At 30.6% G+C, this 17075-nt stretch overlaps 2 protein-coding genes across 3 annotated transcripts in view; one reads left to right on the top strand and one right to left on the bottom strand.

The window, feature by feature from the left end:
- The window catches only part of LOC135951040 (SUN domain-containing ossification factor), a 114385-nt gene extending 102286 nt beyond the window's left edge, over nucleotides 1-12099 (bottom strand). Inside the window, exons 1-2 of one of the 2 annotated variants that reach the window (XM_065500599.1) lie at nucleotides 11652-12099; nucleotides 10799-11479 (exon numbers count right to left, since the gene is read on the bottom strand). In XM_065500599.1, coding sequence (XP_065356671.1) covers nucleotides 10799-11479; nucleotides 11652-11710 — 740 coding nt within the window. In that variant the 5' untranslated portion in view covers nucleotides 11711-12099. The remainder of the gene's footprint in view (nucleotides 1-10798; nucleotides 11480-11651) is intronic. The other variant, XM_065500598.1, reaches the window with a different exon arrangement.
- A 1260-nt stretch (nucleotides 12100-13359) lies between these two features.
- Nucleotides 13360-15476, top strand: phr6-4 ((6-4)-photolyase). The gene is made up of 2 exons (XM_065499883.1): nucleotides 13360-14041; nucleotides 14095-15476. Exons 1-2 carry the CDS (start codon nucleotides 13381-13383, stop codon nucleotides 15057-15059), a joined length of 1626 nt encoding a protein of 541 aa, XP_065355955.1. The 5' UTR covers nucleotides 13360-13380; the 3' UTR covers nucleotides 15060-15476.
- The last annotated feature ends 1599 nt before the right edge of the window (nucleotides 15477-17075 follow it).

The following is a 17075-nucleotide window of genomic DNA, read 5'->3' as shown; positions in this document are numbered from 1 at the left end:
ATGTTCTTGCACCTCTCGGTAATTCGGATCTCTACACCATTTCCGCCTCGTTTTCGCTCTCGGAACTTTGCAATGTTTCACAAACAGCTACGAAACGTTAAATTTTTATCTACGAAAAGGCTCGTTTGGCTTCCAACAAATTCTTTCGTCATTTTAATTGGAAACTTTCCCAGACAATAACGTCATTGCAATGGCGAAAATGGATGAGAAAATAATTATGTTGGGAATGAAGACTTTCATTCCATCAAAGAAATATTCGACGTGCAAAATAGCAATCACACCTAGAGAGGAAGCATCCAGAACGCCTTCGTACTAATGTTCTTATTTCTCCCCGGGGTAGTAAAAGCTTTTGGCCATTCGTTGAAAGAGAAAAGGATAATGCTAGTTCCTCAATTCCGACTCTTTTCAAGGATGACCAAACATTCACTAACCCGGACAATAAAGCTAACCTTTTAGCTGAATTATTCGCAAGTAATTATCACTTGCCGGAAAGTGATCAACCACTGCCCGAACTCGAAAGAGTATTAGTGACTATGCCAAAAATATTCTGATCTCAACGTAAATAAATCTTCGACGTTCGCTCGTCCATTAGCTAACCTTTTCAGCATTTCCGACTCTTTTCAAGGATGACCAAACATTCACTAACCCGGACAATAAAGCTAACCTTTTAGCTGAATTATTCGCAAGTAATTATCACTTGCCGGAAAGTGATCAACCACTGCCCGAACTCGAAAGAGTATTAGTGACTATGCCAAAAATATTCTGATCTCAACGTAAATAAATCTTCGACGTTCGCTCGTCCATTAGCTAACCTTTTCAGCATTTCATACCGTGCCGGCGTATTTCCTGTATGTTGGAAGAATGCTAATGACATGTCAATTCCTAAAAAGGGAGAGACTAATAAACCTGAAAATTACCGCCAAATGGGAATTTGTAACTACTATCTGGTAAAATATTTGGAGTCCTACAATTTACTTAACGACCGCAAGGCTCCGTTCTTTCTCCTACCCTATTCCCAATTTTTCTAAACGACATTTTACGTCAAACTTCCAACCATATCTATGCTTTTGCAGATGACAGCAACATTTTCCAGTCATATTCATTCAACGACCGCAATGCTCCGTTCTTCCTCATATTTTTCTAAACGGCCTTTTACGTCAAACATATCTATGCTTTTGCAGATGACAGCAACATTTTCCAGTCATATTCATTAAATTTTTTTGAATCAGACGCTCTTGATTTTCTGGACATGAGAATACAATGTGATGTCCACTGGTCTAAACACCACCTATATCCGACCCAAAAAGAAATACAACTCTCATGTATGGGCCGGAGCTTCTCGACCTCGTACAGGAGAGGGCGAAGGTTATTATTGGTGACATTAGAGTATCCAACACTATTGATTCGCTGGAGCACAGTAACAATGTGGGCTGCGATTCACTCTTCTGATGAAATTAGGAAACTTGTTCCTGATACCCGCAGATTTTTACGTAATACACGTTTTTCATCAATAGCACATCCCTTTGTTGTCGATTTGCCAATGAACCGCACAACATACTACAGGGAAAAATTCGTTCTTTAGCCGTACTGTACGTATGTGGAACAAACTACCCGCTGAAGTGTTTCCTGTCATTTTCAATATTAGAAAGTTCAAATAGAATGTCCACAAACACTACTCCCTCTTTCCTCCCTCCCATACATAACCTATTTTCCTAGTTCCAACACAATGCTTTGCATAAGTAGGGGTCATCTCTAAACTTTAAGACAAGTCAAAAACAAGAACATTTTTTCGTTTCTTATAACCGTGTCATTATAGAAACATTGAACGGACAATCCGAACGCAATAAACTTTGATCGTGCAAGATGCGCGAACATTGTTTTTTCGAAGAAAATACTTTTGTCTTAGAAGAAACTAAGTAATTGGAACAACATAGACCGGCCAATACAAATGCCACTCCATCATTTGTTGGGTAGACGTTTTTAGTGATCATTCAACACTGATCATTATCCATACGACGAAGTCAGCTCTTTGCTCAAGAAAATTACAATTTGAAAACACTAAAAGTCAAAATTATTCAGCATTTATCAGTAGCGGTTAATATACTTCCCATGCGGTTTTGGAACTAAAAAAATGCTTCAAAAATTGTTTCAAACTCTTGCAAAGTAAATTTTTAAATTAAATTTACCAATCTTTCAGCTTATCCTACTAAGAGTACCTCCCCTCCAATTATTGTACAATTCAAATTAGCTTATTACAATCAAAATCTCTTCAATTTTAAACATTTTCCTAACAGACTACCGGTTTTTGCATTTAATTTTTTGTTGTCTTCCTAATTTGTATCTACTATATCTATTTTTGTTTTGCATTATGCCAAAACTGAATTAATTTCATAATAAATATTCATAGTTTTTTCTTGTTGCTATTTTATTTGTATTTACACTTTGAGTTTTGAAAAAAAACGTCATGCCACACATTAAATAATGTCTTTGGATCATGACATTTCCCATGACAATGAGATCAAAAGTGATTTTCCCTCCTTAAAATGCATTTATAAATATGTACGTTTATTTAATTGAAAGAGAGAAGAAATTATTATTACAAACAAAACAAAAAAAAAACAATATATTTTAAATATACAGACAGACAAACCAATAGATAGGCAGGCAAGCAGACAGACAGAACGATCGATAGAGAGACATACAAACAACACTTTATGGGTGGCTTAAGGGTTTAATAAATGCATAAAACGTAATATTGTTGAGACAAAAAAAAAATAAATAATACTTGTATTATTGGCGGTACGGCCGAATGTCGAAAAATATTGAATGAAATAGTATTTAAGCTTTTGCAATGTTTATTTGTTTATGTCAAAATTTTTACGTGATTTTTGTACCAGTTCTCGTAACCCGAATAGGCTGACATTTTACATACATCTGATGCTATACCAAGTTCAGCTTAGCAAAATCTAGCTATAAATCAAGTTAAACACATGAAACGTTTTATATTAAAGTTTCGATTAAAGAGTTTCATTTATAATTTATTTTCAAGTTTTTGAATTTTTTGAAATTTATGAAAATTTTTTTTTAAATCTTTAAGTTCGAAATTGGAAAATGTAAGAAATTGTCTTCAAATAATACTAAAATAATTTTTTTTAAGAATAGTCATGATTAAAGATTAGTATTCAAAATTTTTCGAACATAATAATGCATTGTCATCATGATTTCGAAATTTCGATATGAAATTTGAAAATTCGAAAACTCTATATCATGCATAAACCTGATGACAATGCATTATTATCTTCGAAAACTCGAAATTAAATTCGAACTTATGTTCGAAAAATTTTGAATGCTGTTAAACTAATCTTTAATAATGACTATTCTTAAAAAAATTATTTTAGTTTTATTTGAGAACAATTTCTTACGTTTTCCAATTTCGAACTTAAAGATTTAAAAAAAAATATTCATAAATTTCAAAAAATTTAAAAACTTGAAAATAAATTACAAAATGAAACTCTTTAATCGAAACTTTAATAAAAAACGTTTCATGCGTTTAACTTGCTTTAGAGCTAGATTTTGCTAAGCTAAACTTGGTATAACAATCAGTTAAACGAACCCAAAACAATGTTAACTAAACCTTGTTTTGTAGTTTAAACCAGATACATTTGGAGTTGAATATAATTTAATTCAGTCAAATAAAATTCCTGTAAACCTTAACTAACTAACCGATTAATTAACCTTACACTTGATAATTTGTGTTCATGATTTAAAGGATAAATAAACATGTGTTAAACTTTATCTAAACTCCGTTTAGCAATCAGTTAAGTTAAACGAATCTAAACTAAGGCCCTAATTTTGTAAATCACGTCACAAAGTAAACAAAATTTCAAAAATTTGAAAAATTTGTTTTTGTTTTATATACAAATTCTTAACAGAACAAACGCACCAAAATTCAAGCGTTGGTTTGCCTTTCATAATTTGAAAATTTTGTATATAAAACAAAAAAAAATTTTTAAATTTTTGAAATTTTGTTTTTGCTTTCTATATAAATATCACTTTGGTGGCGTGATTTACAAAATTAGGGCCTAATTTTTTTGTTAAAATTTTAAACTATTGGAAAAGCAAATTTAATTTCAGTTTAGAGCTAGATTTAGATTAGTTAAACTCCTGCTAGCAACCAGTTAAGTTCAACTTATCTAAACCAATGTTAACTTAACTCTTAGTTTTGTAGTTTAAACTATGAATGATTACTGTTAAGCTGGGTTTCCTCATAGACCGTAATTGGCGCCGACAACGAAAACTGAAACTGAAAAACGTTGGTGTTCGTCACCGTCTCGTTTCTGAATTGTTTTCGATTCAGTTGGGTGCCTTGCGGCTTAAAACAGAAACGAAATTATTTTTTTAATTTTGTATGTCGCACATTAAATAGAATTTTATCATTTTTGACAAAATCTATTATTTTTTCCTCTTCCAATAAAGAAAATTAATTTTTTTTATTCATTTTGATTTTCTTTAAATTTTAAATAAAAAATAATTAAAATAATTTCGTTCCTACAGCACCGAAAACAACATACTTGAAGTTGTTTTCGTTTCGGCCCCAAATGACAGGTTTTTCGTTACTGATCGGTGCAGTTTCGTTACCAATTTCTGAAACGAACATTTTTCAGTGCAAATGTATGGAATTTCGTTTTCGGTGTCGATTACGGTGTATGCGGAAACGTAGCTTTAGAATGTGTTTAAGAAATCTAAACTAAAATCAGATCCTAATAAATAAGTTCCATATTTTAAAGCAAGCAAACAATAATCTCTTATTTCAATATATTTTTAAACTTTATATCAAAATTATTTTTAAGCTTCCGCCGAATTAAAAAATTCGGTGAAACCTTAAGAAAAAAATATCTATTTGTTGATACAAAGAAAAATTGCATGTTTTCCAATTGTATTTTTTTAAATCTCTTTAAGATTTAAATTCAATAAATAATTGAAATTTATGTTAAATTTGTATAATTTTGTAGCTGTTTCGGTTGTTGTTGTTGTTGCTATTGCTATTTTGCGCAATAACCCAAAGCAAATGCAAAATGAGCCAAGAAATAATAATCAAAAAAAAAAAAAAAACGAATAATAAAACGCTACAAACTGCAACAATATTAGCACATCATTGGTGTGGGTCAGGTTTACGTTTGATACTACTACGGGGATCACTAAAGCAGTATATAGTGTTATGATTATATGAGATCAACCTACGCCACCTTTACTAAAGCGTGTGATTTTTATTAGACTTTTTTACTTTCCAATTTTCTATGCTGGCAAGGTGGCGCGGTTTTTAGTATTATTTAGTTTTTCATTTAAAAAAAATTCATTGTTAAAAAGAAAATAGTCAGTTGTTGTGGCTATGAAAACAATGCATACAAAAAAAATATATATATTGTAAGTTGTTTAAAAAGCGAAACCGCCGCCGCCGCCGACTCAGCCACACCAACGCACTTTTCTTAAAGGCAGATCCTTGGAATAAACATTTTTCATTGAGTGAAATTGTATTGAAAATAATTATGTTGTGTTTTGACATGGCCTTTATGTAGGTTGAAAATGAATACAACAACAACAACAATAGCAATAGCGAGACAACACTGACGACTGACACTAGCGCACGGACTGGCGCTGTAGGATTGTTTATGACAATTATGCCTTCTGGTAAAATCTCCCTCCCAACTTACAACAACTGCCAACTAATAATAATAATAATACTCGCTCAATCTCGCAACTCCAACGTATTTATCCAATAATTTATTAGTTGGCAAAATTATGCAAACAATGTTTAACAATATTGGTCGCAAAATACAAACTAAAATGCCAACTAAAATATATAGTTTAAGAGTATTAAACAAAAACAACAAACAAAAAAAATCCTAATACATCCATTGAATTTAAAAAATCAATTATTTTGTCGCAAGCTTAAGCATCAATGATTTTTCAAATAGAGAAAGCAAAATATTGTTATAAATTAAAAGATTTGTATAGAAATATTAAGTGTATTAGCAAATAAGAAATGTCAACTTAAATAAGGGACAAAGAGACAACTGAATTTATGTAGCAGTTTAATAGAATTTAGTAAAATTTTAATATTTGTTTGGTTCTTTTGATAATTAGTTTATTTTAAAAACGCCTTCTAATTAAGTTTCACTCTCCATTTCAATAATATTTAAACAGAGCTTGAAATTAATTAATTCTACTTGAAGAATGCCAGCCAGTCATTACCAACATCTAATTCTTTAGCTTCATTCAAATGCATTTATTTAAATAGAATTCATTCATCATTGAATTGATTATAATAGACTTAATTCATAACAGAATTCACTGAACCTTTGAATAATTAAATTTTTGTTAATTCAAATCTTGACTTTAAAAAAAATTTAGTGTTCAGTAAGGAATTAATTCTATAAGGAATGAATTCTCAAAGCCATGAATTCAATACATTTTTTCAAGTATAATGGAATTAGGCCTATGAATTAATTCAGAATGAATTCATTAACGTATTGGTTAAGACATTCAATTTATTTTGATTTCAAAAATGGAATTAAGAATTAATTCTTTCGAGTATTTGCATTTAAACCCATAGAATAAATGCATGGAAAGGAAGTAGAGTGAAATTTCAATATAAAAAACTAAGCAAAATCTCTTTTCACACAATAACTAAATACATGGCAATGTATTGTCATGAATTAGGTACGGTACTTGACAACAGACTTAAGTTTTTGGCTCTCAGTTACCTATATAGTTGTCATCTATGTTGATATTTAAATTACGCCTACCAATTGTTAGTATCTAATTGTGCTTTACTCTCCATAATGTTTAGCTGATAATACTTTGCCTATTTTTAGAAATATTTGTAATATAGAATTTGTATTAAAAGTATTTTGATAAAAATTTATTTTTAATTTAAAACATAAAATGATCCATTATTGTGAAATGTTAAACAAAGTGTATTGAGCCTTTGTACTTGACTTTTTATAGCCTTAAAGTAGAGTAAGTTGAAATTAAAATATTAATCATGAATATGATAAAAAGTCCAAATGATAAAATTAGCTTTGTTGATAGAATTGTTTTTCAAATCAAATTGCAATTTTGTTTACTAAACTCGGTCATTAGACTTTGAAATTTTCTGTAAATTTTTTTCAATACAAAAGGTTTTTGTCCTTCTACATCCATTACACTAGCATATGTTTCTTATATATATCGTTAGTCATAGGATAACATCTCGTAAATAAAAAAAAATTTGGTGGTCATGGTAGAATTGGTTTTTGCTTATATCTCAGACATTTTGGGCAGATTTTATCGATTTTAGATGGCAACGGAACCGTAATATTTGGGAATTTCGGAAAGTTTATATAAACAGACATGCGGTTATGGATATATCGACTCCGCTATCTATAACGATCCAGAATTCATATAAAGTATGGGGTCGCAAATAAAAAATTACAAACGCAATGACAAACTTATATATTACCAGTCATGGTGAAGGGTATTACATGGATGAATGTTATATACCCACCCCCAATTTTTATACTTTTTGTATAAAACCTTTGTCTACCCTTCACCATCGTGAGAAGGGTATATATAAGTTTGTGATTCCGTTTGTAATTTCCATAATATAATTTTCCGACCCCATAAAGTATATATATTCTGGATCCTTATAGATAGCGGAGTCGAATAAGCCATGTCCGTCAGTCTGTCCGTCTGTTGAAATCAACTTTCCGAAGTCCACAAAAATAACTTACATACACGATTCATACATCAATATCTCAGTAATTCTTCCGGCTCGGTTGCTATTTCGCTATATCGAGAAAATCGGTTCACAAATGGCTGAGATTTAAGGAAAAAACCAGGACAACTTCGATTTTTGAATTATATCTGGATTACTAAGTCATTAATATAGACAAAATGGATATCTAATGATAGATATTTCAAAGACCTTTGCAACGACGTATATACACATCTGCTCAAAATAATAGATACACCTAATTGGAAAAAATTTAAATGGCGGTAACATTGAAAATTTCCTCGCAAGCGTTAAGAATACATCATATTATTAAAATTTCTATCTGGCAATGTCATGTCAGTCAAAAATCTGGCAACTATTTGCTTTCATGTTGATTTTTAAAAACGAATTTATTTGAATTACAAAAAATTATTTGCTCATAAAAATAGATACACATCAGTAATTTGTTTATATACAATTTTTTTTTTGTGCAATTTTTTGTTCCTATTTACGTGAAACAGTAAGTATAATTTAAATTTTAGCAACAATTTTATAAAAAATAGGACTCTTTTGAAGAAAATGGGACGAAATCATCATTGTACCGAAGATGAGAAAAAAATTGTTCAAACGATGAGAAATCAAGGAAAATCATTACGGGAAATAGCAAAGAGCATAGGAAGATCTTTACATTTTGTCCAAAATGCTTTATCTAAAAAACAAAAAAGAGAAACTCGCGGTAGACCAAAGAAAACCAGTCCAGAAACAGATAGGCGGATCGTCCTTATGGTTAAAAAAGACCCTTTCATATCATCGAAAGCTATTTCTGCGGAGCTATGTAACGAAATCAGTCCACAAACAGTTCGTCGTCGTCTTTTACAAGCTAAATTGCCGGGAAGAATTGCCAGAAAAGTGCCACTAATGCGCCAAAAAAATATAAAGACAAGATTAGAATTTGCTAAAGAGCACTTACAATGGTCCGGGTGTGAAGGCGAAAAAAAATGGAGAAATATTTTATGGAGCGACGAAACAAAAATAAATTTGTTTGGAAACGACTGCCAAAGAAATGTACGCCGACCAAAAGGAAAAGAATTCCACGTTAAATTTACAAAAAAGACGGTAAAACATGGCGGGGGAAACATAATGGTTTGGGGTTGCTTTTCATGGAATGGTGTTGGTCCGATATTCCGAATAGAAGATACCATGAATGCTAGTGGGTATAGAGACATATTGGAAAACGTAATGCTTCCATATGCATCGGAAAATATGCCATTAATATGGACATTCCAGCAGGACAACGACCCAAAACATAGTTCAAGATTAGTTAAAAACTGGTTCTTGGAGAATAACGTACCTGTTTTAAGCTGGCCCAGCCAATCCCCTGATTTAAACCCAATAGAAAACTTGTGGAGTGAATTAAAGATAAGGCTTTCGAAGGAAGTTTTCAAAAATAAAGACGATTTATGGGAGAAAACGCAAAAAATATGGTACGAGATTCCATTGGAGAAGTGTCAGAACTTGATATCCAGTATGCCCAGAAGAGTGGAGAAAGTTTTACAAAACAAAGGTGGATATACTGGATACTAGCTTTACTTTAATAATAAACTAATTTTTTTAAGATAAAATTTATTAGCTTTTGTTTAATAAGAATTTTTAAAAATGTATCTATTATTATGAGCACCAAATTTTTCGAAATTTAATTTACTTTATAATATTTATTATTAATTATGAAATATTTTGTTTTTGTTTTTTACTCTCCTTTTAACTATAAATAAAAATCGACTGAATTTTTTTTATAATTTTACAATATACCATTATTTTTTTTCGTTTTTAAAAAATAAATTTTGGTGTATCTATTATTTTGAGCAGATGTGTAAGTCCATTTTAAGTTGGACCTACAATGGGTCAAAATCGGAAAAAATATAGTTTTTCCCGATTTTTTTTTCGCTAAATATTTAAAAAAAAAATTGAAAGAACAAAAAGAAATTTTAAAATTTAAAAAAACAATTCGAAATTTTTTTTTTCAAAAAAAAAAACTTCGGAAAAAAAATATAAATATTTTGAAGTATAATTTGGTGAAGGGAATATAAGATTCGGCACAGCAGAATATTGCTCTCTTAAGCTACGTTTCCGCATACACCGTAATCGGCACCGAAAACGAAATTCCATACATTTAGACCGAAAAAAAGTTCGTTTCAGAACATTTTTTCGGTGCAAATGTATGGAATTTCGTTTTCGGTGCCGATTACGGTGTATGCGGAAGTGTAGCTTTACTAGTTTATAATTAGAAAATATCCTTGGTAAATTTCATCTTGTTAGATTCATGCAATTAAATTTTATCGGGAACAAAATATGTATAGTGGCAAGTCCAAACAAAGTTTTAATATATTTTGATTCAAAACGTTTAACCTATTATAATTATTTTTCGATAAATAAGTTTCTAAGTTCTACTGCTTTAGGCCCTATCGTGTTTTATTTATTTTTAACGGCGGACGGACATTTTCATCAACATGTTTTTTTCGGTTTGGTTAATACCAAACATTTCTGAACAGAGAATATTTGGGGAGATTTTCATCCTTCTAGGTCCCTCCTTTTAGGCCCATTTTGCATTCAAAAGCGGGATATAGTTAAATCGTCTTAGAATTTTCTAAGGAACCAGAATATATATACTTTTGAGGACCAAAGACCAAAATTACAAATGGAATAACAAAATCAATATACCTCCCATCTTTTTGCTGATATTTCAAAGAAAATTCTAGTTTCTTGCGTATAAATGAATAACATTTATCGAAATACCTAACTGATTAATACTCTAAAGAATTTCTAAGCTATTCAGCATGTTATACAAGTACACTATTAAACTATTTTTATATTTTAAAAATAAATAACAAATATTTGTTTATAAAATCTCTAGTACAATAATTCGCCAAATCATTTAAATTTACATTCATAGGTATTTGTTTATTATACATCTCAGTACTCAGCATGTTATCGCTAAAATGAAGTGACTATCATGCTTAACTAATCTCTGTGTGGTCATAAACTTACCCATTTGCCATATCAGCATTGTCATCTTGTACGTGTTGCTGTATTATTATTCCCTGTTCAGCTGGTTGTTCCACGTCAGGCACTTGTTGTGGTGAATTTGTATCAGTTGGCTCCTCAATTGATGAATGAATTTCATTATTTGCTTTTACATTTTCTGAATCTGTTGTATCAATTGTATTGAATACATTTTTATTATCTACACTATTACTATTAATATTATTATCATCGTCATCACCATCAAATACACTATCACTACTAGACTTGATTATTTCATCAGTCATTTCCGAATGTTCAACACTAGTCATTACAGATGGCGTAGATAAAATGTGAGCTTCTGGCGGGGAGGGCTCAGTTGTTGAAGCAATATCATCATTTTGCAAAGATGCGGGTTGTTGTTCAGATATCAATTTCTTCACTTTTTTATAATTGGGTAGAATTTTATCATTTTTGTCCTCATTTAGAGCATTTTTATCATCGTTTCTTTGATCACCTGCTGCAGGTGCATTTGTTACACCGGCAGATTGTAATGTTGGCGTATTTGTTGCTGCTGTTGTTGATGACGTTGCAGTAGATGGATGGGTAGGAGGTATGTGGGCATTGGACGCCACTGAGGCGTCTCTCAGATGTTTTGTTGTTACATATTTTGCATTCTCAGAGGCAACAACATAAAACAGGAAGCAACTGCAAAACAAGAAATACAAATTATTTTCCATGGTTAAATACCAACAACAACATGACAATTAATAAGAGTTCAAAAAAGAGAGAGAATGAAACTACAGCAACAACAACATAATAATTATTGCATAGTCTGCGTTTTCTTCCTCTTCTTCAATATTATCATTAGCAATTTTACCTCGAAATTAATGTTATAAACAGCAAACTCCAATGAGTCAAATGTAAATTTAACCGCATTTTATTTTTTTTACAAAATAATAACTATTCTTCTTTTTTTGCACTCTCTACTAAACAGAAAACATTAATTAATTATTTGATTTTTCCTATTGACTTTTTATTTTTAAGCTCATTGCAATTTTTTTTCATTTGCTTTTTGGCACTTTACTCTCTCACTCTTGGCATTTATGCTTTCACTTCATATTTCTTTTCGTATTACGAACAGAAAAATCACTGAATTTCTTTGTTATTTTTCACAATTCTTTTTGCACATTAATTCATTTCGTTGTACAAAAATATATTTAAACAATTTCTTAAGAAAATAAAGAAAATTTTATAAATTATTTAGATTTTTGCTGGCTTTTGTGTGTGGAGTATATGAACGTGTTATATTTCATCGGTCGCGCAAAAACAACTAAATGAAAAAATTCTCTAAAAAAAATAAATGTCAAAAATTCTGACAATTGCTGAGAGTAAACTGACGTGTATTTTATAGGTAAACAAATAAAAACAGTGTTGGTAAACGTTGAAATGCCAAACTAGTGAAAATTAAATTAATGGGGTGCTATTTTTAATTCCTAATATTTAAATAATTAAAATTAATTAAGTTTATTAATATAAAAGAATTGGAAGTGAAGTCAATCATGATATTTTGTTTTTTCTCTTCTATTTCTCTTCCTCTCAAGTGTAGAGTTTTTTCAGTACCTATCCTTACAAACTCCGTTTGTAATTTCTACATTTTTAAATTGCGACCCCACAAAGAATATATTTTTTCTGGATCTTTATAGATGACTTAGTCGATATAGTGATGTCTGTCTGTATGTTTGAAATCAACTTTCCCTAGCCCTCAAATAACTTACATACATGATTCATTCATAGATATATCCGCTATAAACCCTCTTCGGTTGCTATTTAAAATCGTAAAATCGGCCCACAAATGACTGAGATACAAGGAAAAACCCAGGACAACTTCTATTTTTGACCAATTTTTTTAACTATGTATATCTGGATTACTAAGTCATTAATATAGGCAATATGGATATCTAATGATCGATATTTCAAAAACATTTGCAACGTCGTGCACAACACCACAGTAAATCGGACCTACTATGGGTAAAAATCGGGAAAAATATTTTTTAAGCAAAATTTGTTTGTATACATTTTTTTCACTAACTAAATTTAAAAAAAAATTAAAATACATAATTATTTTGAAAAAAAAGTTAAAAAATTTTTTTTTCGTAAACATCAAATTTAGTTCTCATCTTTATTATCAAGGTTGGCTACCGTTACCCATACTACCTTTTCAGCTCATATACCTTTAATGCTAAAATATCGTTACTCAAATAAGCAAAAATACCATAACCGAAATAATCGAACAATTTATTTATACATTTAATAATATAATGGTTAATATAAATATTTCTATAAGCAATGTCAACAATAATTCATTTTTAACTAAAAATCAATAATAATGAATCTAAAAAACCGTTATAAATAACTAGTACTTCTTTAAAAATCACTTTACAACACTACAAAACCTAGCAGCTGTGTTTCGTTAGCACTTGATGAGCGGCAAATTACTCATTAAACACGTCTCACAATCAGCTGTTCTACTTTATTTTTCGGAGTGATTTCGCAAATTCTTGTAATATTTTCAAATCGTATTAAAAGTAACGTTATCGGTTAAAATAATGTCGGAAAAGTGTACTTTAATTCATTGGTTCCGTAAAGGTTTACGTGTGCATGATAATCCGGCTTTAAAAAGAGTTTTCGATAAGGCCCAAAAGGAGCCGGAAAAATATTGTGTACGGCCTATATTCATATTAGATCCCGGTATAATACAGTGGCTAAAGGTGGGAGCAAATCGTTGGCGTTTCCTGCAACAATCTCTCCAAGATTTACATCAACAACTAAAGACCTTAAACTCACAATTGTATGTAGTTCGAGGAAATCCCCAGAATGTGTTTCCTCGTCTGTTTGAGGAATGGCAAACACAGCTTTTATCATATGAAGAAGATATAGAGCCTTATAGTATTAAATGCGACAAAGAAATTCAAGATTTGGCTAAACAGTTTAAAGTAGAAGTACTAACATATTGCTCGCACACTGTGTACAATCCCCAGGTGGTCATACAAAAGAATCTGGGTAAAGCGCCCTTGACTTATCAGAAGTTCTTGTCCCTAGTGGAGAAATTAAAAGTGCCTAAACCCGAAGATAAACCAGAAAGTTTGAATTGTTCTTTTCCTTCAAAGGATTCTTGGGAAGAAAAAGATGAAAATTGTTATTGTGTGCCGGCTTTGGAGGATTTAGTAAAGAAGCCTGAAGACTTGGGACCTTTAAAGTTTCCTGGAGGTAGTATTTCATTGATTAATATGATATTAATTTAAACTTTATTACATTTTTAGGTGAAACTGAGGCCTTAAAACGTTTGTCATCCTCGTTAGCTGATGAAGCTTGGGTGGCAGCTTTTGAAAAACCTAAAACTCATCCCAATTCATTGGAGCCCAGTACTACAGTATTAAGTCCCTACCTAAAATTTGGCTGTTTAAGTTCTAGACTGTTTTACCAACAATTACAAAATGTGTTAAAGCGCCAAACTAAACATTCCAAGCCACCCGTTTCTTTAATGGGTCAATTAATGTGGCGTGAATTCTACTACACTGCTGCTGCTTATGAACCCAACTTTGATCGCATGATGGGTAATTCCTTTTGCCTACAAATACCCTGGCAAACCAATGACCAACATTTAGAGGCTTGGACATTTGCTCGCACTGGTTATCCCTTCATTGATGCCATTATGCGCCAGCTGAGGCAGGAAGGTTGGATTCACCATTTAGCCAGACATGCTGTGGCCTGTTTCCTGACACGCGGTGATCTGTGGATCTCTTGGGAAGAGGGTCAAAAAGTTTTCGAAGAACTTTTACTCGATCAAGATTGGGCTCTTAATGCCGGCAATTGGATGTGGCTGTCAGCTTCTGCATTTTTCCATCAATACTTTCGTGTTTATAGTCCAGTGGCATTTGGCAAGAAAACTGATCCAACTGGCACCTACATACGTAAATATGTTCCCGAGCTGGCCAAGTATCCGGCAGGTGCCATTTATGAACCTTGGAAGGTTTCCCTGGCTGACCAGCGTAAATATGGTTGTGTTTTAGGCACTGATTATCCACATCGTATTGTTAATCATGACATTATACACAAAGAGAATATTAAACGCATGACAGCGGCCTATAAAGTGAATCGTGAAGTGAAGACAGGCAAACAGGAAGATGATGATGGAAATAGTGAGGAATTAGTGGGTAAAAGAAAATCGAAAAATTCATCTGCAAGTTCTTCATCGGCTGGGGCGAAGAAGAGAAAGAAAAATTGAGATAAGGTAAATTTTTTATACATATGGGCCAAAACAAAATTATGTTAAAATTTTAGTAAATTTGCATATATTTGAAAGATAATTAATTGTATAAGTTTTTAACAGTTGCCTTTGCTTCTAACTTTGTTAAGCGGACTAAATAAAATGTTGCCTTCAAAATTTATAACCAAATAACTTTCTACAGGATTTCAAATTTCCACCTTTATATTGTTATTAATCAATTAACAATATAAAGGTGGAAATTTGTGATAAACCAATTTAAAAAATTAAAAAAAAGTAATTTTTTTATATTGTTCAACTTTAGGAATCTCTAAATTTCAGAATCCAAGGTCTATGGATTCTAAAATTTTGCAATTCTGTTGCTAGTAGTGTCAATGACACAAAATTATTTATAGAGTTAAGTCGGTTTCATAATTTTTTTTTTTTAAGTTTTTGCCCATATATTTATTACTTTTTTTAAAGAAATTTTTTAAATAGTATTAATATTTGTTACATGTTTTTGATATTTTTGTTTTTATGGAATAAATAAAGTTTTTTAACGGGGATCCAGGTTTCTAAGATGTTTAAATTTCACATCAAATATTTAATTTTTAGAAACTATTGAAAATTGTTACAATGTTTCATTAAAATGGCGTTCAATCACTCTAAAAAGTTCGTAATAGTTCTTGTTACTAATTAAAGCTATTATAAATACTCCATTTACTAACATGTTACTTCTACCATTTGATTTCTTTTAATTTTTATTTATATATTTCTTCTTTTATACACTGTTTTTATTTTTAACATTCCATTTTCATTTATTAACAATTTTGTTTTTATACTCTTCAGATTTGTGAGAAGGGTATATATGTTTTTTAATTCTATTTTTTTTTCGCTAAATATTCAATAAACAATTCTATAAAATTGTGTTCTAAAAATTGAAAAAATAACTTTGGGAAAAAAAATAAATTTTGTTTACCTAAAAATATTTAAAATTTTTATTTTGAAGTATAATTTGATGAAGGGTATATAAGATTCGGCACAGCCGAATATAGCTCTCTTAATTGTTTTTTTTGTCAGTCTGTCTGTTTTTTTTTTTTTTTTTAATTAACTCTAATTTAACACGCTTTTATTTTATTTGAAATTGATTATTCTTTTTACTATAATTTCTTTATTATTTATGCATTTTTATCATTCTTCCTTAGTCATTATTACATTAATCTAAACATTTTAAAAATTTGCAGTTAAAAAAACTCCAGAACAGTTAAGTTCATTCATCATCTATTTTAAAACAATCTGTTTTTGTTGTCAATAAAAAAATATGCAAATATAATAAACATTTAAAATATGCATTACAATCTCCACATAACCTACTACCTTAATATAGTAGGAGCTACTATATGAAAAACTTTCCAGATATCAGGAATAATTTTTGGGCGAATTGAGAGAAATAGCAATTGTGTAAGGCTGCTGTACCAAGTTTTTGTCAAAATCACATTTTAGCTTCAATCTTTGGTCTTTATTAACACGAATTTTAGCTTCAATCGTAGTTCTTTTTTAAGTCAAATATAATCTTGATTTGTAGTTCTTTCTTGAAACAGATTTTAGCTTCAATCGTAGTTCTTTCTTAAGTAAAATTTTGGCTTCAAACGTAGTTCTTTCTCAAGTGAATTTTATCGTCAATCGTAATTCTTTCTTGAGTAAAATTTTCGATTCATTTGCAGTTGTTTCTTAATTTAAATTTTCGATTCATTTGTAGTTCTTTCTCAAGTAAAATTTTAGCTTCAATCGTAGTTCTTTCTTACGTCAACTTTCAGCTTGAATCGTAGTTCTTTCTTAAGCCAAATTTTCGCTTCAATAGTAGTTCTTTCTCAAGTAAAATTTAAGCTTCAATTGTAGTTCTTTCTTAAGTAAAATTTTTGCTTCAATTTTAGTTCTTTCTCAAGTCAAGTTTTAGCTTCAATCTTAGTTCTATCTCAAGTCAAGTTTTAGTTTCAATCGTAGTTCTGTTTTAAGTCAAAATTTATCTTCAATCGT

This window comes from Calliphora vicina, chromosome 2 (genome assembly GCF_958450345.1).
Source record: "Calliphora vicina chromosome 2, idCalVici1.1, whole genome shotgun sequence".
Classification (NCBI taxonomy): Eukaryota; Metazoa; Arthropoda; class Insecta; order Diptera; family Calliphoridae; genus Calliphora; species Calliphora vicina.
This window is presented reverse-complemented; position numbering and strand designations above follow the sequence as displayed.